Genomic DNA, 27,352 nt, shown 5'->3' with positions numbered 1-27,352 from the left:
GGTTTTAGTCAGAACTCCAGCTGCAGCTGCAGGATTGAATTGGACCAAAGTGAAGAAGCGTTTTTCTGTCTGTCACAACGAGATCCGATCGTCATAGAAACTAAATTAAAAACTTGGTGAGATTTTGTGTTTTTGCAGTGAAGCTGCGATGAGAGGATCTGATGGGCTCCAGGTGATTCCAGGTGATTCCAGGTGATTCCAGGTGCTGCCGGGGCGAGTCGGTTCTGATCCACATTATTTATGAACTGAATCTTTGATCAGCGGATTGGAACCTGCAGTGAGACTGAAGGAGGTGCCGTGTTGGACCGGGTCGGTTCTGAAGGAAGAACCTTCATCACAGCCAGCTGAGGAAGACGAGCTGGTGATGTAACGCTGTCCCGCATCGTCCCGGGAAACCGGGGGTTGCCACGGAGATCCCGCGTGTCTGGAGGGGCGGAGCCTCGGAGGCGGCTTAAAAAATTCAGGAGTTTTCAGCAGCGAGAGGCTAAATATAGACTTCCTGCCTTCTGGGTCGATCAGAACCGGTTAGAACCAGAACCAGAACACCACTGTAACTTCAGAGGACCACGAAGGAGGACGTCCTGTCTCAGCAGCCTGGTTCCGGTCCGGTTTCTGATCTGCGCTTAACACCAGACTTTTGGAGGCCGTTCAGCTGCTGTGGAGAACCAGAACCAGGTCGGGTCTAGAACCAGGTCGGGGTCCAGAACCGGGTCGGGGTCCAGAAAGGAAAAGGTTCCGAGTCAGGAACTGGAACCGTTCAGTCAGGAAAGAGTAAAACTTGTTTGTTCAGAAGAAAACTTGATGGAAGGAGAAACTGACTGAGCAGCTGAAGGAACCGTCAGTTGTCTGCTGAGGAGGTTCTGGTGGTTCTGGTCCAGTCTGGACTCTGACCCGGTTTAAAGAAACTAAAGATTGAAGAATAAGGAATCTGTTCAAGGAATCGGATCTCAGAACCGATCTTGATCAGAACCGCTGATGGAGCAGGTGGCAGTTGTTTCCCTGGCAACAGGTTCTGACGGCCCGGTTCAGTCCAGGCAGCGTGGCCCCCAGGGGCCTGCAGCATCAACCGCTGCAGCCGAAGACACTGCGGCTGATTGCAGCAACCAGCAACATGAAGCTGGAGGGGAGAAGAAACCTGGTGCTGGTTCTGGTTCTGGTTCAGTTGGCTGTCAGGACCTTCATGGAACCACACACTGAATGGATACAGAACACAGCAGCAGGTCCAGTTATCTGGACCCAATCAGAACCAGAACCTGCTTCATGCAGCCTGGTTAAACAGTCAGAATCAACTGGTAGGTTCTGATTCTGAACTGAACCTGGACCCGGGCCATCAGAACTGGGTCCAGGTTCAGCTTTAATTAAGGTTTCAGTTGCTGAGACCGGACCGGAGCCAGCAGTCCAAGAACCAGGTGGACCGGGCCAGAGAGGGGGTTCTGATCCGCTGGTTCTGATCCGTAGCTCCTCTAGGTAACAGGAAGCGGCTCAGGTGAATTAACACCTGTGATCATGTTGCCATGGTTGCGGGTCAGGGGACCAGACGGATCGGATTCCTGCCATCGGTTCTGATCCATCTGCCGGAACCGGAACCAGAACCTGCAGCACAGCAGACCGGACCTCCTTCAGGCTGGATCGAAGCCAGCTGCTGATTGGTGGGTTGGCTGTGGGGGCGGGGCCAGAGGTGTCGGCCATTTTGACTGATGGTGTTAAAACGATTCGACCCTCAAGTTTATAATGTGATTTTATTCAAATTAAATGTTTTAATCACATGACCTCCATCTTGTCCTCCATCTTGTCCTCCATCCTGTCCTCCATCCTGTCCTCCATCCTGTCCTCCATCTTGTCCTCCATCCTGTCCTCCATCTTGTCCTCCGTCTTGTCCTCCATCCTGTCCTCCATCCTGTCCTCCATCTTGTCCTCCATCCTGTCCTCCGTCTTGTCTTTCATCTTGTCCTCCGTCTTGTCCTCCATCCTGTCCTCCGTCTTGTCTGCCATCTTGTCCTCCATCCTGTCCTCCATCTTGTCCTCCATCTGGTTCTCTGTCCTGTCCTCCGTCTTGTCTGCCATCTTGTCCTCCATCCTGTCCTCCATCTTGTCCTCCATCCTGTCCTCCATCTTGTCCTCCATCTGGTTCTCTGTCCTGTCCTCCGTCTTGTCTGCCATCTTGTCCTCCATCCTGTCCTCCGTCTTGTCTTTCATCTTGTCCTCCGTCTTGTCCTCCATCCTGTCCTCCGTCTTGTCTGCCATCTTGTCCTCCATCCTGTCCTCCATCTTGTCCTCCATCCTGTCCTCCATCTTGTCCTCCATCTGGTTCTCTGTCCTGTCCTCCGTCTTGTCTGCCATCTTGTCCTCCATCCTGTCCTCCATCTTGTCTTTCATCTTGTCCTCTGTCCCAGGATGAATTATTAACGAGTTTCCAGCGTTTCCTTGTCTCATCGATTTGCCACAAAAAGCTCCACCTTCATCGTCCTCTTCCTCAGGCAGAACCTCTCTGAAAGACAAAACCCGGTCCAGTCCGGGTTTTCCTCCCGACTCCGACCGGCTGTTCCCCCTGCAGGCCACCAGGGGGCTCCTGCAGAACTTTCCAGGTTTATTTAATCAACCTGCGGGGGTCAGAGTTCATCCAGCTGTCAGCGTGAAGCTTTGGAGTCCTCTGACTTGATGCGACGCTCTGAAGGAACAGAACCGCTTATTAGTTCATCTCTTGGTTCTCCTTCAGGGACCCATCAGGGTCAGAGATCTAGAGTTATAGATCTAGATGCAGCTTCAGTTCTTCCAGCTGGAAACCAAAGATCAGGCTGACCTCTGACCTCTAACCTCTGACCTGACCCTTCAGAGCCACATTTCAAAGTGGGTCTTCTACCAGCTGCAGAACATTTCCAGGACCAGTGGACTAATGTCTCAGCCAAGCAGCATGTTCTGGTCATCAGAACCAGAATCAGAACCAAACATGGACCAGCTGCATTCAGCTTCTATGCACCACAAATCTGGAACAAGCTTCCAGAAAACTGAATAACAGCCGAAACACTGAGCTCCTTTAAGGCTAGACCTGTTAGCCTGGAGCTAACACAGGAAGCCCCTTCATCAGACAAACGCTGGGACCGGGACCCGACTGGGTCTCCGGGACCCGACTGGGTCTCCGGGAGTCGATGATGACGAGGAGCTGATTGTGATGATGAAGATCTTTAGAGAACAAGTTTTCCTTAAAGGAAACAACAAAGTTTTTAAGTCTTTGAATCTGTGACCATCGAGTGTGTGTGGGGGTGTGTGTGTGTGTCGGCGTGTGTGTGTGTGTGTGTAGGGAGGAAGAGACAGTAAGAGGCTAAAAGATCAGGAATGACAACGGAGAGCAGAGAGAAAGCAGAGAGAGTGAGAGAAGAGTGGAGGGAGGGTCGAGCAAGCGAATGGAGGAGGAGGAGCGTGAGGAAGAGGAGGATGACAGGAGATGTGGTTGTTGCCGCGGCAGCAGAGCAGGACGGCTCACGGGCGGCACAACTACTCCTCCTCTTTCTGTTTTTCTTCTTCCTCTTTCTGCTGCTTTCACCTGGAGGAGCTGCTTCCTCTTCCTCTTCTTCATCAGCCTGACCAGCGGTAAGTAGGATGGAAACTGCAAACTGGAAACTGGAAACTGGAAACTGCTCCAGATTCACTGCTGAGAATAGAAAGACCAGAGGAGGAGGAGGGAGGAGGAGGAGGAGGAGGAGGAGGAGCGGGACGGGACAACTGGGAGGAAGAGTTTGGAGACAAACTCAACTTCTAGAGACGATGAGCGAAAAACACCAACTGTGTGTGACAGGGTGTGTGTGTGTGTGTGACTGAGTGTGTGTGTGACGGGGTGTGTGTGTGTGTTACTGTATGTGTGTGTGTGTCTGAGTGTGTGTTGCCTGATGTTGATGTAATCCACGTAATGAATTAGTGATGAACTTCTGCTTTTAAGCGCCTCACACACACACACACACACACACACACACACACACACACACACACACACACACACACACACACACACACACACACACACACACACATTCTGTACTCATTAATATTCACATCCTCGGAGCTCTTGTCCAATCAGAAGTCAGCCTGAATGCTTCCTGTGGAGGAACCTGACCGACCCGGATGGACCGGTTGAAGGTTCCGACTGTCTGCTGTTGGTTCGGCTGCAGAAAGATTCAGATTTTCTGAAATTGGTCGGAGATCTGAGGCTGAACTGAGGTTTTGGTAAAAATGTGACTTTGGACTCGGAGGGTTGATGAAAGTCGGCGGATCGGGAACTTTCTGACTGAAGCCAGAACAGAAAGACGTGAGGCTGGATGGTCTCCATGGAGATGACCTGGGATGACCTGTGACATCGACCTCTGGTTCCCGCTCTTTGGGTCCTCTGGAAGTTCATTTTCAGTTAAGATGGCCGCCGTTTTTAATCTTTTTAAAGCAGTTAGTTGAACCATGTGATGTTTCTGGTAACGATGATTTGACACCAAACAAATTTATGTTCCATGACAACCAGGGGGGAAAAATAAGAAATGATCAGTAAATATGATTTTTACGTGTTCAGTTATGTATGATTTAACACCCAAAGTATTTATGTGTGATAAATATTAGCAAATTTAGTATAAAATAATATTTCCTGATGACCATGGTAGACATTTTGAAAAATGGCCGCCATCTTGACTTTTCCAGAGGCTAACAATATTTGTTTTTCAAAAAGGCAAGAATCCTGTTCAAATCCACGTGAGGTTTAATCGTCTAGAAACATTTCCTCTCTGGTGATCCAAAGGTTCTGGTTCTGGTTCTGGTTCTGTAGCGCCTGATTTTGGTGCTCCTCACAAAGAATGATCTAAAAATAAACTGATATCGATCTCATCGTCTAGGCGTCAGGACAGGGAAGCAATTTAAAACCCAAACTGTACCAGAAGAGCAGAACCAGGCTCAGGAGCGGGTCAGAACCTGCTGTCAGGTCAGAACTGAAACCCCCCGAGGTTCTGCAGGGTCCAGCCCCCCTGGGCAGGTAGTCGGGTCATCAGCAGGGCGGGGCTGACTCTGAGGACGCGGTCCGGGTGTGTTGTACCCGTCTGGAAGCGGGTTTGGATCCCAGCGTCTCTCCGGTTCTGTTTTGGTTCCTGGTGGATTTTCTGTGGCTCTGCTGGTTCTCCATGTTTGGACCTCGCTGGTCTCTGACCCGTTGCAGCTTTGGGTTGCTGCCAGAGGAACGGCCTCGACCCGTTCAACCACACAGGAGCGGCCGGGATCCAGGATCCCACCGATCCGGAAGCGATCAGAACCCGGACAGTTTAACCGAGTTCCTCCAGGAGAATCTGAGGTTCTCCTGCACTGAAGCTCAGCTAATGGTTTCGCTCCAGCAGTGCCGCTCTCCCTCTGGGTGTGGCCGGGCTCAGATGTCTGTCTGGATCAGAACCGGGCTTTGGATCAGACGGACACGCTGTTGGTGTGAAACTGAGGAAGACGATCTTCAGCTCTGAGGGTCTGGAAGCTTCCAGCGATTAAAGTTTCATTACAGATTTATTGGTTTATTCCAGGTTTATTCCAGGTTTATTCCCAGGCCAGGGCCTTTACTCCAGATGTTTCAGAAGAACTGGAACATCTGGACCTGGAATGACCTCTGAATGACCTCTGATCAGAGGAATTGATCGGTATTGGAAATGATTTCCAGGTATTGATCCGATCACATCAGAACTGGTTCCGCTCCGTTCTCTGGACAGCAACTTGCAGAGCCTGACCGGGTCAAAGGTCAGGATCTGACCCAGTTCTGCAGAACCTCTGAAGGTAGATCATGCAGTACTGGGTCAGAACCAGGCTGGAGGTAAAGCACCAGACCTTCTCTCACATAGATCTGCTTCCCAACTGTGTGACCGAAGTCCAGACAGAAAGGCTTAGTCCCGCCCCTTTCTCCAGACAGAAAGGCTTAGTCCCGCCCCTTTCTCCAGACAGAAAGGCATAGTCCCGCCCCTTTCTCCAGACAGAAAGGCATAGTCCCGCCCCTTTCTCCAGACAGAAAGGCTTAGCCCCGCCCCTTTCTCCAGACAGAAAGGCATAGTCCCGCCCCTTTCTCCAGACAGAAATGCTTAGCCCCGCCCCTTTCTCCAGACAGAAAGACTTAGCCCCGCCCCTTTCTCCAGACAGAAAGGTTTAGTCCCGCCCCTTTCTCCAGACAGAAATGCTTAGCCCCGCCCCTTTCTCCAGACAGAAAGGCTTAGCTCCGCCCCTTCAGTTCTGGCTGTGAGGCGACAAAAAGGTGCTGATAAGAAAAGTTTTTTGAATTTTGCCAGTTCTAATATTTGAGTAATTAAAATTATTTTCTGTTTATTTATTTTCCTGTTTTCTTTCCTTTTCATGGATGTTGGTTCTTCCTGATTTATTTAATCTGTTTTTATTCTTTACGTCTGTTCACCGTCCAGATGTCCGTCTTCCCTCAGCTGCTGTCCTGGTTCCTGCCTGAACCTCCAGGCTTCCCTGCCCTCCGGGTTTCCGTGGTTTCCCCTCCTGCTTTGCGTCTGACTCCGGCTCCGATGTGTTTGTGTTTCCTGACAGGACGGCCTTACATGGACACGCAGCGGAGCGTCTCCTCCGGCCTTCGTTTGGGAGACGGAGAGACGGAGCCGAGGACGGCGGATCCGTGAGCTGCATCATCATCCTCATCATCCTCATCATCATCCTTTAATAAGAGCGGCGCAGGAGGAGGCGGAGACGCTCTTCATCACTCCTGGATTTATTTGCTCTTCTTCCAGATCCCTGCAGAAATAAACAGCGATATTAAACTTTATTATTATTGTTGGACTCGGCGGCTTCAGCTTTAATAAAGAGCCTGTTGGAGGAAATCGCACCGTTTTCACCCTGAGGAGCTGAAAACAGGAAGTTCACCAGATCTTCCTGCTACTTCTGAGTCTTTTTCATGGCTTGACACCTCCCTGACCTCTGACCCCTTCTCCCCACTCAACATGTCCAACCCACTCGCCTCTCGCTGCCCAGACCAGACCAGGAAGTCGGATCAGGTGGAGCAGTGAGCCCTGCTTTAACTAGGCCTCCCACCTTTAGCCATTAGCCCCGCCCCCTGACGCCTCTAGACTCCTCCTCCCGTTAAACGCTCTGATGCAAGATGGCAGCCGGCGTAGCCACGTGGCTGCCGTTTGCACGGGCGGCGGCGGTGGGCTGGCTGCCGTTGGCCAAGAAGACGATGCCCAAACCTCCGGTGGACAACTCGTCCCGATCCGACGAGATCCTGTACGTCAACGTGAGCGGCGTCCGCTTCCAGGTGGGTGCCGCCGTCTACTGAGCATGCTTCAGCTGATGACAATGTTCTGCTGAATAACTCCAAACCTTTGGCTCTGCCAGGCAGGAGTCATGGAGCCACAGGTTTCCGTCAGTCGGCTGCAGAATTAGCTTTTGGTTTCAGCCCTGAAAAATCAGCTGATAAAACAGAAACATGGTGAATTTATCCTGGGAAGTTCAGAAGGACTGGAGACCGACTCCAGAAACTGGTTCCATCTCAGTAGTTCAGTCTGAACAGTTTCCAGGAAAACCTACAAACTGGTTCCAGCTCGGAGTGGCACCAGATATGAACCAACCTGCAGTCGGCCTCCGTCTGCAGGAAGAAACGTTTCTCATGAGACTCCGACAGACAGAACTAAAACTCCATTCTGTGGCCTTAAAGAAGACAAGCGGTCCATTTCCTTTCTGACCCGGGAACCTTTGGGTCTGCTGAGTCACAGCAGTCAGTCAGTCAGTCAGTCAGTCAGTCAGTCAGTCAGTCAGTCAGTCAGTCAGTCAGTCAGTCAGTCAGTCAGTCAGTCAGTCAGTCCATTCTGGCAGCAGCGTCTACAGGTTTAAAGACGTTGGTGCCGCCGTATCCATTAGTTCCTCATTCATTCTCATCGGGTTCTGCTGCTCTGATCGGGTTCTGCTGCATCAAGACCAGAAAGTCTTCTCTGTAGAACCGGTTCTGATGATGTTCTGCCCCGTTTCTCTGTGAATATCAAACGGTGAGAAACAGTCAGAGCAACGATCCGGTTTCAGAACCAGAACCAGGAAGTGGTTAAAACCCGTCCAACCAGTCTCTTGCGACAGGAACCACCAGCAGGTCCGGGATCTGTACCTTGGTCCGGTCCAGATCTTCTGTCCTGCAGCATTTACATACATCCCTGCTCCAAAAGCTGGACCAATGAACGGATCGGTACCGGGCCTCTGGAGAACTCCAGCCTGGGGATGAGGAGGAGCTGGAGCTTCTGAAAGAACCAGAACCAGCAGTTCCAGAGGTTCTGGTTCAGTTCCCCTTTTAATGTTGGTTTCTGGGTTCAGTTAGCAGAACCCATCCCAGCAGGAAGAGGGAGGAGTCCAGATGGAACCGGATCGGGCTGGACCGCATGGTGCCGGTTCACTGTCTCTGTCTGGACCCAGGTTCTGGTTCTGATCTGGACCACCAGCGGATCCTCCTTTTGGATCGGTCCAAACATTTCTGAATCTTCCTAAATGAGGCTGAAGGGTTACTGTGGACTCTCCACCGTCCAAGTGGTGCCATCTCCAGAACCGCTGCCAGAACCGCTGCCAGAGAGCTGCGGCTCTGCTTCAGGTTCTGTAGGAGCGTCTTCAAACCAGCAGCAGAACCAGCAGCAGAACCGTTCAACTCGTATTCTGGAGCAGAACCCAGCTGCTTACCAACCATGAGCCTCTTCCTGCGGTTTCTGATAGTGTTCTGCGTTGTTCTCGGTCCCTGTAGACGTGGAAGAACACTCTGGACCGCTACCCCGACACGCTGCTGGGTTCCTCGGAGAAGGAGTTCTTCTACAACGAGGACACCCAGGAGTATTTCTTCGACAGAGACCCAGAGATGTTCCGGCACATCCTGAACTTCTACCGGACCGGGAAGCTGCACTACCCCCGACACGAGTGCGTCCAGGCGTTTGACGAGGAGCTGGCCTTCTACGGCATCGTGCCAGAGATCATCGGGGATTGCTGCATGGAGGTAGGTCCGGAGCTGCTGCATGAACCCTACTGGCAGAACCAGAACCGCCAGACGGGTCACGGAGCAGATTGTTCTTTGAGTCGTTTCTAACCAGTTAATCTGAGGAGCCCTCCCCCCCGCGCTGCATCACAGAGCGTCTAAATCAGGAATGCTGCAGTTTCCTTCTTTATGAGCTCTCTGCTCTGCGGCGCCTCCTGATTGGCTGGTAATGCCTGCATCATGGCGGTGTGCTCACGGTAGCTTCAAGTTTTTATTGCCTGCTAATGCTCGGCGTTAATGTTGGATGTTGTGCAGCTGAACTCGTTAAGTCTCTGTGGAGAAGAGCTTCATCAGCCAAACCAGCAGAGAGGAAACAACCTGATGGATCTGAGGGGCTCCTCAGCAGCCCCTCCTCTCTGTGATTTCGGTTAATGAGACCCAAACGGGTCTTCTGGGTTCTTTATTTCTTCCTCAGTTTGATGCAGAAATGTGAATTCAGACTCAGCTGTGTTCAGCCCACTTAACATTCTTCTTCTTCTCCTCCTGAAGGAATACCGGGACAGGAAGAAAGAGAACCAGGAGCGGCTGGCAGAGGACACGGAGGCCAACGAGGCGACCGACGCCCCGCTGCCCCCCCACAGCACCTCCAGGGAGCGGCTGTGGCGCGCCTTCGAGAACCCGCACACCTCCACCATGGCGCTGGTCTTCTACTACGTCACGGGCTTCTTCATCGCCGTGTCGGTCATCGCCAACGTGGTGGAGACGGTGCCGTGCCGGCCGCCCAAGGGCAGCGTGAAGGATCTGCCCTGTGGCGAGAAGTACCAGCTGGCCTTCTTCTGCATGGATACGGCCTGCGTTCTCATCTTCACCTTCGAGTACCTGATGCGCCTCTTTGCGGCGCCCAGCCGCTGCAAGTTCATGCGCTCGGTGATGTCGGTGATCGACGTGGTGGCCATCATGCCCTACTACATCGGCCTGGTGATGCCCGAGAATGAGGACGTGAGCGGCGCCTTCGTCACCCTGCGGGTCTTCCGGGTTTTCCGGATCTTCAAGTTCTCGCGGCACTCGCAGGGCCTGCGCATCCTGGGCTACACGCTGAAGAGCTGCGCCTCCGAGCTGGGCTTCCTGCTCTTCTCGCTCACCATGGCCATCATCATCTTCGCCACCGTCATGTTCTACGCTGAGAAGGGAACCAAGGGCTCCACCTTCACCTCCATCCCAGCCTCCTTCTGGTACACCATCGTCACCATGACGACACTGGGGTGAGTGGGCCTGGGCTGGATGTCTGACATCAAACAGATTGTGTTTTGCTTCGTGTTGTTGTCATGGCGACGGGAGCGCGTGCTCCTCGGCGTAAACAGTCAGGACACGGATTCCTGGTTCCCACCATGAAAAGAGATGAAGTGTGTGTTTTCCTCCCACACGCTGCTTGTCGAGTACGGCGGTGTGTGTTGGCTGCCCACGCTCCTCACCGCTGCCGGTGGACGGAGTGTGTGTGTGTGTGTGTGTGTGTGTGTGTGTGTGTGTGTGTGTGTGTGTGTGTGTGTGTGTGGGGCTGCAGCTCTGGTCTATTATCTGCTGTGTGTGGAGCAGCAGAGTGGGAGTCAGGAAGCGGCGCTGGCCGTCCTGCTGCTCCGTGTCTGGAAGTCGAGGTCAGGAGCAAAACGGCGTGAAATGCTGAGCAACACATTCAGGTCCGTTTCCCACCTCAGAGGAACCTGCCGGGTCAGGAAGGTGTCATCATCCCAACTTCATCACACTGTCGCTACGTTCAGGTCCATTTGAAGTTGCTTCCTCTCTGGCTTCACTCAGATCTTCTGCAGACACCGAAGCAACGCCGTGTTTCTCCTTCCAGTTCCAGGAAAATGACACCGAGATTTCTTCCCCAGTTGGGTTTTCTAGACCCGACTGGGACAGTTCTCTGGGTTCAGGATGTTTTCCTCCTGCTGGTTCTACTGGGACCACAACATCATCATCTGCTCTGTTCCTCTCCTCGTGAGTCTAATCTAGCACGTCTTTGTTTTGGTTGCATTTACCCAGAATGCCCTGCGCTGTAGTCCACTTCCTGCTTTTAGCGCGGTCCCTGGCCGGTTGGGGTACCGGAGTTTGAACTGCAGCAGAGCTCATTTTCATTTCAGCTGAATCCAGACCGAGGTTAGTAGGAGCACCGGACCAACCCAACCGAACAACTGGGTCTGGAGTTTGAAGCGAAGTGAACAGAGCTGGAGGGAACGATGCATTCATAAAGCATCTAAAGAGGGGGAAACCAGAACGCCCCCAAATGCAGGTCTGCCTCTCAACCGGCTCTTCATTGTTGCATCATGCACCGTTAAAGATTATTCCTCCAAATTCAAACATATTTCTGTGACTAACAGGATAATCAGCTCAGATGGAGGCAGCATTTACTTCCTCCTCGCCTGCAGCTGCACAGGAAGCTGCAGCGAAGCATGCGGCGCTGAGCTGCAGCTCCGGTCCAGACGGGTCTGCGGGTTGCAGGGAAACCGGACCTTTATCCTGTTATGTTCCACTCAAACAGAGGAACAGCTTCTCCCTGCCCGGTTAATGGATCAGAACATTTCCCAACAGAACCTGGGTCAAATCGTTTCATGTTTCACACACAGCAAAAACACTGCAGAGCAACTTTCAGCTCCACAAGATGTTCCATTAAAACCTGACGTCTGCAATCCATCAGTTACCCAGAGTTCAGTCTGATTAGGGGCGTCGCTTCAGGGAGGAGTCAACGTTGCTTTAATGAAGGAGCCAACGTTGCTGTCAGATTGTTGCAGGTTGAGCTGCAGACAATTGATCATCCATCAGTTAAACTGAAACGATCGTCTCTCGTCTTTTCTGGTTTGTTTTCTTCTTATCTCTGTTTTCCATCCAGCTGCTTTATTGCTTTGCTCCTGTGTTTTATCGCTCCACAAACAAACCAGCAGTGAAATAATAAAGCCATCACAGGACTGTGTGTGTGGGTGTGTGTGTGTGGTGTGTGTTTGTTTCTAATACCTTTTGGGGACCATTTTCCTGACATACTACGTTGTGGGGACACACTTCCCCTTGTGGGACCGAAGCCTGGGCCCCACAAGCGGAAACACTGTTTTTGGGTCAGGGGTTAGATTTAGGATTAAGGTGTGAATTGAGTTTTGGTTTTGGTTAGGGTTAGGGTTGGGATAGGGTTAGGGTTTAGGCTGTAGAAATGAATGGAAGTCAATGGAAAGTCCCTGCAAAGATAGCTGCGCAAACATGTGTGTGTTGGGAGGAACACATTTTCTTGGTCTCCATGAGGGTAAATGCTGCTTTTCGGTTAGAAGTTAGGACTATAGTGTGAATTGACTTTTAGTTTGGGTTTGGGGTTTGGGTTTTGGGGGTTGGGGGTTTGTTGTTAGACTGTAGAAAATTATTGGAAGTTGATGCAAAGTCCCCACAAGACATGAAAACACGGCTGTGTGTGTGTGAGGAGGAAGCAGGTGCCGACTGGTTGTGTCTGAACTCCAGATGATCCTGTTGTTCCTGCAGGAGCAACACAGCTTTCAGAGTATGTGACTCCTTAAACTGGACCAGAACCAGAACCTCCAGGAGCCTTCAGAGCCAGTCTGGATGAGCATTTAGACCCTTGCAGATATTTTGCTTTCGTCCTGGTTTTAAACTTCAGAGTAACCAGAGTTTCTTTCTTCTTCTGTGGCTTTAAAGGAAGAACGGCGGTTCTGACATTTAGACGAGGTATTTTTACTTTCTGGTTGTTCGTTTTCCTCTGACGCTCCTCTGCTGACCTTTGAGGCCGCGCCGCCGCCGGGTCCTCTGTGATGATGATGATGTTCATTCATGATGCAGCGTTGCTTGCTGCCCCGGTTTCAGTCATTGGTTCCAGACTAATTGATGGTTCTGGTCATCTATCGTATCTCAAAGAGCAAATTATTTTATATTAAACGTTTCATGACTAAATCATTAACCCTCCAGACGTTTCTGAGGACCGTTGATGCTCCAGCAGGCAGAGACTCCCATCAAGCAGCAACCCGTTACTGGTTCTGTAGGTGGTAGCGAACAGAACTGGCCCAGCCAGCCAACATCAGTGCCTGACCTCACCAAGGCTTTGGAGCTTAATAGTCGTCTGCTGTATCTGTTATTTTCTGTTTCTCTGCTGAATCCAATGTCAGACGAGAAGGCAGATAAAACAACTTTAATCTGATTAAATTAAAATCCAAACTTTATCAAAACAACGTGGAGACTAGCAGGATGACAGCAGGATCTGTCAATGAACTGAAGAACTGGGTCAGTTCGCCTCATGGGCCAGGAAAGTGATTACTGGGACCAGCAACGAGCGAGATAGAAAGTATTCAAGATGCTGAAACAAAAGAGACTCCAGAATCTGCTGCTCAGCGAGTTCTGGAGTCACCACAGAGTCAATGTTCCACCGCAAATCCTGCTGCACACACACACACACACACCCACACACACACAGGTAGACATGGGCGGGGCCGCTGCCATGGTTACATATCTTCAGTCAACACAGCAGCTGGAAGATGTTCTGATAATCTGATTAAAACCTGAGGTCATGTGTCAGAAATGGAGGCAGATGGTCACACACACACACACGCCCACACACACACACACACACACACACACACACACACACAGCCATTAAATCGGGCCTCATCTTCAGAGTGAGGAACTGCGTCTGTTTTCTGGTTAAAGTTGAAGCCTGGGTCTGTCAGGAATCCTGATGCATTCTGGGAAACGTAGTGAGGAGTCGCTCTCTGCAGCTGAACTGTTTCTGCTCTGCATCCTGTGTGGAAACCTTCAGATCGGACCAGAGTCGCCTCGGCCGGCCGCCGTCGTCTGCTCCGACTCTGACCCTGACCTTCGGGTCGGATCGTCCTCCAGACACCGGGAACGTTTCCAAACCTGACTTTAAGAGCAGCTGCTCTAAGAATAAAACCCGACTGAATAAAACTGCTAAGATCTTCTCATCCTTCAGCTCCATCTCATGGAACCATTGAGTTCTAGAACCAGTTGGGTGGAACATGGGTCAGAACAGAACCCACTTTATTAGGACTCAGTGCCAAACCAGAAACATGGACTGCATTAGGAGCAGATTGAAAACAGAAGAGAGAAGCGACTGCAGGAAAACCGACAATTTCAGTTCAGGTCTGAGATTGAAGGTTTCTTCTGGGTCTCCAGGTGAGACTGCAGCCGCTCCGTCTGCCTGGCTGAGCTTCACAGAAACCTTTCCTCCTCTCATCAATTATTTCCTCTCAGCGTCTGAGGACTCCTCCATTTTCTGTGTTGCTTCAGTTTTCCTGCGGTTGCAGCGATTAGCGTTAGCATTTGTTTTGCTGATTTAGGTTTTTGCTGCTATGCTTTGGATTTTGCATCATTTATACGTTTTCTGCACATTTGCCTCCGTCTGTCGCCGTAACAACCAATAAGATCGCGGTCTGACCTGATCGTTATCTCGGGTCTGAGTGTGGACTGTGATTGGTCCAGACACCTGCCAGGTAACGTCCCAGGATCAACAGCTGACTGTCGAAGTGTAAGGAACCCTCCTCTGAACCCCCGGCCTGTGCCCCTCACGGGGTTCTGGTGGTTCTGGACCTGCAGCTCTGGAACATCAGCTGCTGCTCTGAAATATTTATTCTGGACTGAAGGAGCCAGAAATAGAAGAGAGGAGGAGGAGGCAGAAAATAAAAGCAGCAGGAGCCGCAAATAGAAACCAGGATGAAGCATCTGATCGCCGTTCCCTCCCGGTCTGCAGAATCACGCTTCGTATTGACGTGACGTCACTCAGTCAGAACCGGCTGACCGGGAACCTGAAGGGTTCCGGTCCGTTTGGACCTCAGAACCTCTGGAACAGTTTGCTTCATATCTGGACCAGACGATCGGGTGGCTGACCAGGAGAACGAAGGCAGAACCACATCTGGTTCCTCCTGCAGCCGGGCCTCAACGGGACGAAGAGGTCAGACTCTGAGGTCATCAGAGGTTCCCGGGCCGCTGGACGCCTCCAGCAGGAACTCTCTGGGCCGGACGGTGAGGAGGAACCAACATGGAGTCTGTCTCACTGCTGCATTTCCTGTCTAAGTGCCTGCTGCTTCCTGCTGCCAGCCGCCGTTACCTGATCCCACCCTGAGGGTTCCTCTCTGGAACAGAACATCTGGACAATCCAGACCGGGTTCCTAGATCCACCTGATCTGAGAACAGCGACCGGAACCCTGGAGGAACGAAGCTGGGCGACTCATCATCATCATCATCGTCATCATCAGTTCTCTATGAAAGCCTCTGAAGTTTGGCGCCATTTCCTGTATCTAGTCCAAAACTTGACAGGTGAGCAAGATAAGATCGAAGGGAATCACATTTCACAGGTCAGTAAAAAGTTTAAACTTGAATCTAAAGTGTGGAGCAGGTTAGTAGCCTAATGCTGTAGCTTGACTTGGACAGCCATGATATGAACCCGCTGCGTGTTTCGGTTCAGTTAATTCAAAAATAAGGCGACCCAAACATCGACTTTCTGACAGATTATCAGTAAAGCAGCTGTTTAAAGAAGCTAACCAACCACCGCTGGTATCGTGACCAAACTGTTTCTAGGTTTATATCCAGAGAGGTAGAGATATTTTACACATCCAAACGTCGGCACTTTTATTCAAGCCAAAATGTATAGAAAGTGGATAAGAAATGTGGGGCTCCAACCGTTTGTTGTGACAGATTCCTGCTCGTCCTGCATCGGATCAGTTTGGTTCAGTGGAATCAAACGATGGCCAGTAATGGCGCCGCAGGTTCACGTCACTAGCTGTAGCGGCTAATGGCCGCCGTCCAGTCCAGGAGCAGCGACGGTCACTCTGCTGCCCAACTGTCCTCTCTTGTATGAAGTGCTCCAGTTTCTGAGCGCTCGGTAAAATCAGCTAGTAAAAGGCAACTACATTATTGTGATAATACTTCACAGAAAATGTTGGTGGATTTTGTAATTGTTTTCAACTGTAGGCAAGCATTGAGCAAATCTACAGACTCATTCCATAAATGAGAATATGTTAATAATTGCATCACCAAGGCAAAGACATTTTAGATTAACTAGAACATTTGTGAAGAAGTTCAAAGCCAAAGTCAAACCAGGGTTCTGATGCTAAAGATTAGCATCAATGCTAGGCTTAGCTAAAATAATATTAATAGCATGTGGAACATCTGAAGCATGTTGACCAGTGTGGACTTACTCCATTCAGTAGGTTTAAACTAGTGTGTAAGCTAAAATGAGCCAAAATGCTAATGTTAGCCTAAATGCTGTCACTAGCATGTTGTCTATCATTGACTTTCTCCATTCAGTGTGCTAAACATGGCTAATACATACAAGCTAGCTAAATGCTTATTTTGCGTTGCTTTGCTCCACAGGCAGGTCACTAGAGAGGAAGTGCACCGCTAATGTTTGTGCTAACGTGCAGGACTGTAGGTGCTTCCATGCATTGCTATGGCAGCTGATGTTATAACGTCTTTATAACTCTTAGTATGTTTAAAAGCTGCTAAAAGGTTTCATTTTCAAAAGGTGCTATTAAACTGACGAGCCGGATCAGGTTCAGTGAGTCAGACTGAATGATATTCACATTTTGTATTCGTAGCACAAAAAGGCCTTCAGTCACAGAACCGCACTGCATCAGAGCCTTTGCTCTGAGGCTTCTGATCCGATCGGGTCGGTTCTGCCTCTATTTTCAGCTGCTCTATTTAAAGCTGCAGAGATGTTGGACATCGACCCGGCCCGGTTCCGGTTCTGTTCTGCTGGCTGATATGAAGAGTTCTGCAGAGTTTGGTTTTTACTCTGAATGTTACTTATTGGAACCAGAACCAGAACCAGAACTTCTGGCCATTTCTCCAACATTTAGAGAAAAAACCCAGACTTCAGACTTTCTGCTAAAAACCTGCAGGAGGAAGATGATGATGAAGAGGAGCGGTGTCTGGACTGGAGCATCTTCTCCAGAGGAGGAAAACACGGAACAACCATCCTTCCTCCTGCAACTTTCATCATCACTCCATCAATTAAACATGGCTGCCGGTCACAGAGGAAGAGGAGGAGGATGAAGGTTTTAGCAGCTCTGTGATCCAGAATGTTTTGGTGAGGAAAGACGAACTGAGCTGCTGACCCGCCGGGTCGATACCGCTGTCCTTGGGAGGAAGAGGAACAAAGCTCTTCATCTCTCCATCTCTGACCTGCAGTCAGGTCCCACATCATGATGATGCCACCACCGAGCTGCAGCGGGTTCTGGTCAGACCTGTAGCTGCTTCCTGCCGGTCGTCATGGGAACGTTCTCGGATCCTGCCGGGACCTTCCTGCTCTCCTCTAAACTAATTTCCATTGGCCGCCTGTCCCTCTATTAGATTGTGATTGGCTGCTGCAGATCCCATCAGTCTGACTCAGCACTAATGGATTCCTATCTCGTCCAATCAGAAAGCAGCTTTCTCCTCTGCTGTCCAACTCCATTTTTCAGCTTCCAGGAATCAGAAAATGATGCTTCAGCTCAGAGTTTGGTCCCGAGCGTCTTCCTGTCTCTGTCTCTGGGTGATTTAACCCGGACCAGGACGCTTCCCGTCCCAGGGCCGACCCGGTTCTCCTCCTCAGGCCTCCTGGCTGAGGCTTTGCTCAGTGACCAACCTGACCCTCGTGCAGAACCGAACCAGCAGGTTCTGCTCTCGTTTCAGGCGGTTTCCGGGTGAAATGAAGCTCAGAGGGACGGATCGATGCTCTCCTTCAGTCGACTCCAGATTTACTCAGATCAGATCTTCCAAACGTCCCGTCTTTCTTCTTCCTGTCCCTCATGACCTCCTCTCCTTCTCCTGTTTCCTCCTCCCAGCCTCTGGCTCGGTGTCAAAGCTCCACTCTGGGAGTGGAGCTTTGGCTCCAGCAGCGCCACATAATGACCGCTGGAAAAGAGATGGAGAGAAATGCAGAGACTGAGTGCAGAGAGCAGGAAGCAGTGAGGAGAGAAACACAATCTAAACTTCCTAATGTCTCCCTTCAGTAAGCAGCTACAAGCTCCTAATGCTGCCATCCATTATTAAACATTAGGAGCTGCAGCCTCACACACACACACACACACCCACCCACACACACACACACACACACACACCCACACACACACACTAACTGGTTTAATTACTTCTCTGCGGCCAAGACTTCAGGAAGCAGCGCTTTACTGACCTCTGCTGGTGGGAAGGTGACCCTGCAGCTGAACTCACAGCAGATCCAATCAGAAACTCCAGACTTAGAATTATCGTTTCTGCTCAAAAACAATAATAATATCTGCACATTTTAATCATTCTGGGCAGAACCTTTGTATTTGTTTGTTTCTGGTACGGCTGTAAATCTGACACACAGCTTCATCGCTAATGCTAGCAATGAAGCCGCTTCTCTGGGTTTATCCGATTGGACGTTGGAAAACACGGATGTTGAGTTCATGTTGTGCTAAAAACAGTTAGCCTACCAGACAAGTTATGCTAGCCCAAAAAAGCATCTCCATGCTAACATGTAGCAGCTAAACCTGAAGCCTCAGAACCGGCCGGCTGCTGGCTGGTTTGAACCAGGAAGTAAACAGTGAGAGGTGAACAGAACAGGAAGTGAGGTCAGAACCTGGAGATCAAACAGTTTCTAGTTTAAAGTCTGGAGGTCCAGACCCGGCTGCTCGGCGTGGCGCCGGGCTCAGGAAGAACTCTGGGTCCAAAGCTGAGAGAGGAGATTTATTGCTAATCCAGTCTGGTCTGATCAATCGGTCTGATCTGATCAATCGGTCTGATCTGATCAATCGGTCTGATCTGATCAATCGGTCTGATCTGATCAATCGGTCTGGTCCCTCCAGCATCTTTCTGAGCTGCTGCTTCTCTCTGCAGATACGGTGACATGGTTCCTAACACGATCGCAGGGAAGATCTTCGGCTCCATCTGCTCCCTGAGCGGCGTTCTGGTCATCGCGCTGCCCGTCCCGGTCATCGTGTCTAACTTCAGCCGGATCTACCACCAGAACCAGAGAGCCGACAAGATGAGAGCGCAGCAGGTCAGAAGACTGTCTGACCTCATCCCTGTAGCTCCGCCCACAGGAAGCAGGGCCTCATGCAGTAGTGTAGTTTTCAGAATCGTACAACTGAGAATGAATTTTGTGTGTGTGTGTGTGTGTGTGTGTGTGTGTGTGTGTGTGTGTGTGTGTGTGTGTGTGTGTGTGTGTGTGTGTGTGTGTGACGCTGATGTTTTCCTTCTTCTGTTCATAGAAAGTCCGTTTGGCTCGAATCCGCATGGCGAAGAAAGGAACTTCAAACGCCTTCCTGCAGTACAAAGAGGACCACACTCTGGGAGTGAGACACACACATACACACACACACCAACACACACACACCGACAGACAGACAACTTTGCAGCATACTGCAGGATGAATGAATGAATATCAGACATGGAGGTCATCAGGAGATCGTCCTTCCAGCAGATCTTCAACTTCCAGCTTTGGTTCTGGACCTCTGCCTCCCTCACCATGATGGAGGAAACAACTGTCTCCATGACAACAGCTGGAGGCTGACCTGCAAGCCCACAATATGCTTCACTGGGAAAACTGATAACCGATAACTGATTGTTCCAGGTTGTGAGGACTGACAGGTTTCTGTCGTGTTTTCAGGACCGGAACAGCGACAGCACGGCTCTGTGTGTGAAGAACAGATCCGCCTTTGAGCATCAGCACAACCACCTGCTTCACTGTCTGGAAAAAACTACGGTGAGGCAGGAACCACAGGAACTACAGGAACCACAGGAACTACAGGAACCACAGGAACTACAGGAACCACAGGAACCATGCCCTCTGTGGTTCCTCCTGATTATAGCTGCTCTTCATCGTAAACACAAACCACACAAGAACAAAAAAATGAGACACGATACCATGAGAGCAGGATGGAGCTAATAGAGCTAATGAAGCTAATAGAGCTAATGGAGCTAATGAAGCTAATAAAGCTAATTAAACTTATGGAGTTAATAAAGCTAATAGAGTTAATAAAGCTAATGGAGCTAATTAAGCTAATGGAGTTAATGGAGTTAATGAAGCTAATAGAGCTAATGGAGTTAATGGAGCTAATAGAGCTAATGAAGCTAATACAGTTAATGGAGCTAATAAAGCTAATTAAACTAATGGAGTTAATAAAGCTAATAGAGTTAATAAAGCTAATGGAGCTAATTAAACTAATGGAGTTAATAAAGCTAATAGAGTTAATAAAGCTAATGGAGCTAATTAAGCTAATGGAGTTAATGAAGCTAATAGAGCTAATGGAGTTAAGGGAGCTAATAGAGCTAATGAAGCTAATAGAGCTATTGAAGCTAATAGAGCTAATGAAGCTAAGCAGTAGACAGGTGAACTCTTGGTTTGACTCCTCCATGGTGGTCAGAAGGTTGATTGGTATCTTCCTCCATCTTGTCCTCACAGAACCACGAGTTCACCGATGAGATGACCTACAGCGAGCTCTGCATGACCGAGTCGGTGGGCTTCCGGACCAGCCGCAGCACCTCTCTGTCCAGTCAGCAGGGGGCACAGAACAACTCCACAGGCTGCTGCCCCCGCCGGGCCCGCAGAAGAGCCGCCATGCGACTGGCCAACTCCACGGTGTCCGTGAGCCGGGGCAGCGTCCAGGAGCTGGACACCCTGCAGTTTAAGACCACCTCCATACCGCCACAAACGTAAGTGATCGCCCCTCTGCCAAACACACAACCGACGCAGAAATGAGCCAAATCAGGGTCTCTTAGAGAGAATGTAGAGGTCCTGGAGCAGAGCCCTGAGGTTCCCTGGGCTTGGCTGGAGAGGCGTGACTGCAGGTCTGATCAGACCAGGGGTTCCTCAGGGATGAGTGTCAGTGTGTCGTGTGTTCTGCAGAGACTGGTTGGCCTCTGATCCGCTCTCTTCTCACGGTGGAATGGTCCAGCAGCCAATGAATTCTGGAGCCTATTGTTGTATTTCAAGGTGATTCTCTCTGAATCAGGCTCAGAAATTTCCATCTATACCTGGCAGACATCAACAAACCTCTGGCACCATTCAGGCTGGATGTCTGACCTCCTCATAACCACATAGACTTCATGTAGACTGCTTGGTTTCTGCCACTGACCCGGGTTTTACCCACAGTCCACACATTTCCACAGGCTGGAGGCTGGAACATGAAGTTGTCCTGATTTATCCAGTGAAACCAGTTTGAACTCTGATCTGGTGATGGACTGAAGTCTGCGGCAGGAAACCAACCAGCTCAATGGGAAGGTTGGTCCGACATCAGGAGGAGGCCAGAGGTCTGCTGATGGCTTTTGGAACATGGCGGTCGTCTTCTCCTCCAGCAGAGCTAGCAGTTAGCTATCAGGGTAGCACCTTGACCAGAACCACATGGTTCAGGAAGCCAGACAGATCCTGATGCCAATCTCCGTGTCTCTCCCCAGTCGATCCAGCCTCAACGCCCAGCCGGACAACCTCAAGCTGAACTGTGGTGATCAGGACTTCACCGCCGCCATCATCAGCATTCCCACTCCGCCTGCCAACACGCCGGACGAGAGTCTGCCTCCGACGCCTACGCCCGTCCCCGGCATCCTGCGGAACACCCGAGCCACCGCCTACACCCACGAAACCGTCAAGATCTCCTCCTTATAACCTCTGACCCCTGCTCCCCCAGACTTCCACCCTCCCACTCTGAACCTCTGAACTTCTGGTTCTGATCCGTGGCCCGGGATCATCCTTGGAGCTGCAGGAAGACCAGATGAGCATGAAGCTGAAGCTGCAGAACCTTTAGATTTTATTCTCCTGGGAACGTTCAGGAATCAGAACATTGATCCGGTCCAACACCCCCGACACGGACCATCCCTCCTGGACCGGATCATCCTGGACCGGATCATACTTGATCGGTTAAACCAGCTGGTCCAGCAGTTTCTTTCTTTGGGTTTGGTTCTGTTTAAACGGGTCGGATGGAAAGCGGCGCCGTCTAGAAATGAATCTTGTTGGAGTGACTGAACTCGGGTTTTTGGGTCAAGCTAGAAGCTCAGTGTTTTGGCCCTGTTTTCAGTGAGAACCGGGTTTGTTGTGGGATTGAATCCAGGATCCAAAGACAGAATCTTCAGGATTAACAATGTGGGTTTGGATCACTTGGTTCTGAAGAATGGAAGCACTGGTGATGGAACCGACAGCCCAAACCGGACCGGACTGATTCTCTCCTCCTGCAACTGAACCTTTGGACTGCTGCATGCAGGTTCTGATCCAAACTGCTCTGGTTCTGCTTGTTTGATGCGGACCAAGAACCTTTTACTCTTTAAAATATGCAACGTTTCTCTGATGAGGAAACCAGAACCGGGAGCTGAACAGAACTCCAGCAGAACCGCAGAGCGAACGGCTTTCATCTATCATGTGACAGGAAGACTTCAGGAGGAAGTACCTGAAGGTTCCCCAGCTGGAGGTTCCGATGATCCGGTTGACGTGCATCTTCCTGTCAGACGGTCCATACAGAACCAGAACCAGAACCAGCTGATTCCACCAGAGTCACATGACCAACCAGCTGGTTCTGATCAGTTCTAGTCCTTTGGTAGGTTCTGGTTCTGTTTGGTTTCTGGTCCAAATGAAGCAGTCAGAGGCTCCAGCTGAAGAGTTCTGGACAAACCGAGGACCAGGTTCAACTGATGACCCAGTAGAACCGCTCAGCAGCTGGAGGTTCTAGTCTAACTTGTCCAACTGGACGTGACCTTTGACCTTCCCAGCTGATGACAGGCGCTCACCATTAGCTGAGTTGTTGGAAGGCGTCCCGGTCCAGATGGTTCTGTTTCAGTACCTTCAGTTTGTTCTGGATCTGTGACTTTCTGGTCCGGGCCCAACTGGTATCATGGTTCTGGTTCATCTTGAAACTCCGGTGGCCTGGAGTCCCGGGTCGGAGTCGATCCGGCGGGTCGGAGTGACGCTGCTTGTTCCTCCTGCTTCCTGCTGCTGTCTCCAAACTGGCCACTAGGTGGTAGAACTGAACAACATGGATCCTTTAGCCGCTGCAGTTGAACTGGTGTTTGTCCTTTTTGGCCCGGTTCTGAAGTCCAACACCAAACTTTTCTAACAATCTTACATAAATGTAACAACATAAAGACAAACAAACATGATCAAAATTTCTGCTATTTGGAGGAAAAGATGAAACATATTTCCTGCTCCGCCTTTCCGTCTCCGTCTGAGGAGCAGGAAGCAGGACAGGAAACAGGAAGTAGCATGTTGAACCGGCTGGGAGAACCTGAAGGCACGCTTTCTCCAGCAGAGCAAACTGAATGCTGTAACATATTTTGTATCATAAATGCTCCAACCAAAACAGAGACAATTAGATGGAGGAGTCAGGGAGCCGCTGGTGATCAGGGAGCCGCTGGTGATCCTCCTGCATGAGCCTCGTAGATGTAGCTCCGCTCATCATCTATCTACCCAACAAACAAACCGAGGACAGAAGAAGAAGAAGAAGAAGAGCTCTTCTTTTGTCCTTATGCATGATGATGTTGGTTCTGTTAATTTTCTTCCTTCTTTCTTTCCTACTTTCCTTCCGTCCTTCTGTCTTTCCTTCCTTCCATCCTTTCTTCTTTCCTTCCTTCCTGTGGATTTTTTCTCCACTGAGGAGAAATCAAGCAGATTATATCAGAGTTCCTGATTTCAGATTCATTCAGGCATGCTCCTCCAGTGTGTGTGTGTGTGTGTGTGTGTGTGCGTGTGTGTGCGTGTGTGTGGGCGTGCGTGTGTGTGTGTGTGGTGAGCAGTCACTACTATGCATGGATACCGTTGTAGGTATTTTAGCTGTTTTCTCCTGCGTTGCCGCGGCGACAGACAGGAAACACTCCAGAAGGTTTTTCTTCTTCTGCAGCTTCCAGACGAAATGACGTGTCAACACGAGCAACGGTCAACAGGCAACTAATGCAACAAAATTCAGTTCAGTTCTAAGCTGTGGATAATTGATTTCCTTTCTTGCCCCAAATGAAAGTTATTTTTGTAATTTGTATTATTGTTGCTGCAGCAGCTGGAAGGTTTTGGGTTTGAATCCCGGCCTGCAGGTTGCTTGTTCTCCTCCCACAGACCAGAAACACGACTGTCAGGCCGACCCCGGACTTCTGACCTCTGACCTCAGTGGCACCTATAAATGGCTGACTGAAGGCATTTACAGGAAAATAATACAAAATTCTGAAATAAATCAAATATTCAAAATGGAATTTTTATTGCAATGTAATAAAAATATTCATTTCTGCCACACGTCTTAAAGTTGATAACAGAACGACTGATTTTACAAACATTTTTGTTGCATTTGTTGGAATGAATCTATTGAACTTTTTCTCTGAATCTGCATGGAGAAAAATAAACTTGTTGAAAATAAATAAGCTAAAAAATTATAATAAAATAAATCATCAAATATTGCATCCAAAAAATTTAAAAAAATCAATAAGGTTCCCAACTCATTTGATTATACACCATAACTAATATTTGTTTATTAGTTTCAGCAGTACTACTTTCACATTATTCTGTATTCTTTTCATTTTTCTTTATGGGAAAAATGTTTTATTGTAAAACATTTTTATTTTCTCCACAATAAAACTGTTGAATTATTAGGGAGAAAATGAACCAATGTATCACTAAAACAGTGACAAAATAAGTAAAAATTATTATATGAATTCCAATACATAAAAACTTTGAAAAGGTTTTGATATATTCATTTTGAAAAAATAAAATAATGTAATGTGACAGTAAATTTAGAAATCATTAAATGAATAGGCAAAATAAAAATGTTTTTAATAAAATCATGAAAGAAAAAAAGGAAATGGAAAATTAAATGACTGATATGTTAAATTAATACAGCTGAAAATGATGAACAGATATTAATTATTGTTTCTCTGTATTATCAATATTGAGTTTTGTGTTCAATATTTGGCAGATGAATTAATTTATCTACTAATTTATTGATACCTGTGTTTATTGGAGGTTCAGTCAGGATCAGTTCATCCTGGAGATTTGACCTTTGACCTGACCGGCCGACAGACCATGATGATGATGATGACGCAGTGAGGGAGGAAACAGCATTAAAGCACACAGGTGTATAATCCATTCCACTAATAAAGAGCAACAGAAACTGAAGAAAATGTCTGCCGCACTTCTTTCAGCCTCAAACTCAACACCTCCCTCTGCTGGTCACAGTGTAAACAACACGGACTTCCTGTTTGCTTCAAGTCCACCTCGCTGCAGCAAACAGAATGGGGCGGGGACGGACAACTGTCAGTCTCATACCTTATATGGAAATGGGACTATTTCATTCCGGAAATGAAGGGGGCGCTAGTGACACTATTTCCTGTACCGATCGTGTTATAATAATTATACTAATAATAACGTATTTTATTTGCCAACGCCTTTTAAAACACCCAAGAACACTTTCAACATTAAAAATACAAATTAAATAGTAAAAAAATGGCTACAAAACGTGATATGTCACGTGGTATGTCTGTCACGTGGTAAGTCACTTTTTTATTTCCAAATCTTTATTAAACCTTTATTTAAAATGATATTAGTAACAAACAATCTAGAATAAGCAACAATAAGGAAACATTATGGAGATGTATTTATCTATCCTTACACCCAATCTATCTCAAACAAAAGTAATAAAACATGAATCAAATCAATATCTTGGAGACAAATGTACATTACATTAAGAGCACATTTATCCATCCATTAATTATCATGAATTATCCCTATAGTCGGGTCATGAGGGCTGCTGACCCTGGACAGATCGCCTGTCCATCGCAGATTAAGAAAACAGATATAAACAAATGAAGTTCAAATAATATATTTTGATGTTGTGAATGGTACTCTTAAAATAAATAAGTTAATATCTAAAATATAATAGCCTCTGGCTTATTAAATAAGAACTAGATGGAAAAGAGGTTTGGTCTGTAAAACATTTAGTCAACAATTTTGGCCAACTTAGTACGTCCATTCACAGAGCACTTTTGTTGTTTATTTGCCAAATATTTTTCTTATTATTCACATTATGAATATAATTTACAAACAAACCAAAAGACTTCTGAACTTCTAACAAGTGCCATTCAGAAAACTAGAATATTTTTGGTTGCAGGTGACCTGGCTCAGCTGTTATCATTGTTTACCATAATGTCTCATTGGAAACTTTTGCTATAAGGACTCCAGTTCAACCAGTAAACTGACTGGTGTCCCACTATTCCATTTATAAATTCCATATCAATTCTACCAATTGCAATCGATTCATAAAATAAAGACCTTAAATATCCAATTGTTGCAAAACCCAAAGAGATTAATTAAAACTTTAAATGTAGCTTCAACCTGGAAAGACTCACACAGAGAGAAAGTTTTAGAAAGTTTATTTGACAAGAAATAATCTTTGGGGCTCGGACCCCGGCAGTAGACACTGCGCTGGTAACTGCCAGAGAGAATGATCTTTTTTCTATATGAAAACCTTTTTGAATAACGTCACTGGTTACATAAATTAAACCAGTGTGTAATTTCTAACTATAACTGTCTTCATCTCACCTGCTCAGCCAATCACCTGATCAGGTGTCTCCATCCCAGCCTAACGGCGCCGGGCTCATCTCTCTTCATAAAGTCAGGATACCTTTAATCTTATGAATCTTAATCTTACACTAGAAAACTGGTAAGTATGTGAAAAATGTTTTATATTTTTCAAGTGTAGTTATACATACCAATATGTTGAACCATAGCAGTTTGTGCTAAATGGTTCTGTAGCTTGTATGAGCAAAGGGAACAGCAATATTTATGTTCATGTTGCAAATAGATACGTGGATCTGTATAATGAAAATAAAAAACAGTTTGAGAATAAAATACATTTCTCAATTATACATGTTATCTACTTTTCTATTTTTATCTAATGGTGCCCTGCGGGATAATAATTAGCTATGCTACATGCTAAAATTAGCCTTGCCCTTTATTAATTAAGAATTTATCTAGTTTACAGCTGTTAATTGTATTTTCTACCTAATCTAGAAAAGCGTATTGATTTACTATGTGAAAAAATTTAAGAAGGTAAAAATACCTTTTGTTGACTTTGTGAGTTTTGCATTGTTGATCGTGAGCCGAACATCAGTGGAAGAACCTTTCTTTCTTCTTCCTTTCCTCTTAACCCGCGTCTTAAGGTATTTATACTAGTGATTATGAAAATAGCGCCCCCTTCATTTCCGGAATGCAATAGTCCCATTTCCAAATAAGGTATGGGACTGACGGAAAGGTCCGTCCCCGCCCCTTTCTGTTTGCTGCAGCGAGGTCCTTCTCGTTTGCTTAGCGGAGCAGGATAGCCTGACGAGATGCTGCCATCTAGCGGTCAGAGTGTGAAACTGCCGCATCAGTCCCAACTTTATCTTCTTGTTTTAAAAGATGATTTTATTATTAAG

General features: G+C 48.3%; 1 protein-coding gene and 1 long non-coding RNA gene across 3 annotated transcripts; both read left to right on the top strand.

Moving 5' to 3' along the window:
* The first annotated feature begins 1,624 nt into the window (after positions 1 to 1,624).
* On the top strand, positions 1,625 to 24,691 carry kcnd1 (potassium voltage-gated channel subfamily D member 1). Of its 2 annotated transcripts, none has more exons than XM_023339871.1 (9): positions 1,625 to 1,649; positions 6,547 to 7,267; positions 8,729 to 8,974; positions 9,503 to 10,215; positions 18,812 to 18,974; positions 19,186 to 19,269; positions 19,584 to 19,679; positions 20,379 to 20,629; positions 21,371 to 24,691. In XM_023339871.1, the coding sequence occupies exons 2-9, from the start codon at positions 7,112 to 7,114 to the stop codon at positions 21,576 to 21,578; spliced, it is 1,917 nt and encodes a 638-aa protein (XP_023195639.1). In that variant the 5' UTR covers positions 1,625 to 1,649; positions 6,547 to 7,111; the 3' UTR covers positions 21,579 to 24,691. The 2 variants fall into 2 exon arrangements, with proteins under 2 accessions (XP_023195639.1, XP_005815470.1); XM_005815413.2 differs by lacking the exon at positions 1,625 to 1,649 and adding an exon at positions 3,428 to 3,588.
* LOC111609744 lies at positions 10,975 to 11,914 on the top strand. Its single transcript, XR_002753298.1, has 2 exons — positions 10,975 to 11,240; positions 11,329 to 11,914. It is a non-coding gene; the product is annotated as an uncharacterized LOC111609744 (long non-coding RNA).
* Positions 24,692 to 27,352: the final 2,661 nt, after the last annotated feature.

Source organism: Xiphophorus maculatus, chromosome 1 (genome assembly GCF_002775205.1).
Source record: "Xiphophorus maculatus strain JP 163 A chromosome 1, X_maculatus-5.0-male, whole genome shotgun sequence".
NCBI classification, from domain to species: domain Eukaryota; kingdom Metazoa; phylum Chordata; class Actinopteri; order Cyprinodontiformes; family Poeciliidae; genus Xiphophorus; species Xiphophorus maculatus.
This window is presented reverse-complemented; position numbering and strand designations above follow the sequence as displayed.

What these genes read in the sequence shown, in the direction of transcription:
- kcnd1 (XM_023339871.1), top strand. Translation starts at nt 7,112, where the DNA reads ATGGCAGCCGGCGTAGCCACGTGGCTGCCGTTTGCACGGGCGGCGGCG. An exon ending in AAGAGGACCACACTCTGGGA is followed by an intron (nt 19,270 to 19,583) that starts GTGAGACACACA and finishes TCGTGTTTTCAG; the next exon opens with GACCGGAACAGCGACAGCAC. An exon ending in ACCTCCATACCGCCACAAAC is followed by an intron (nt 20,630 to 21,370) that starts GTAAGTGATCGC and finishes GTCTCTCCCCAG; the next exon opens with TCGATCCAGCCTCAACGCCC.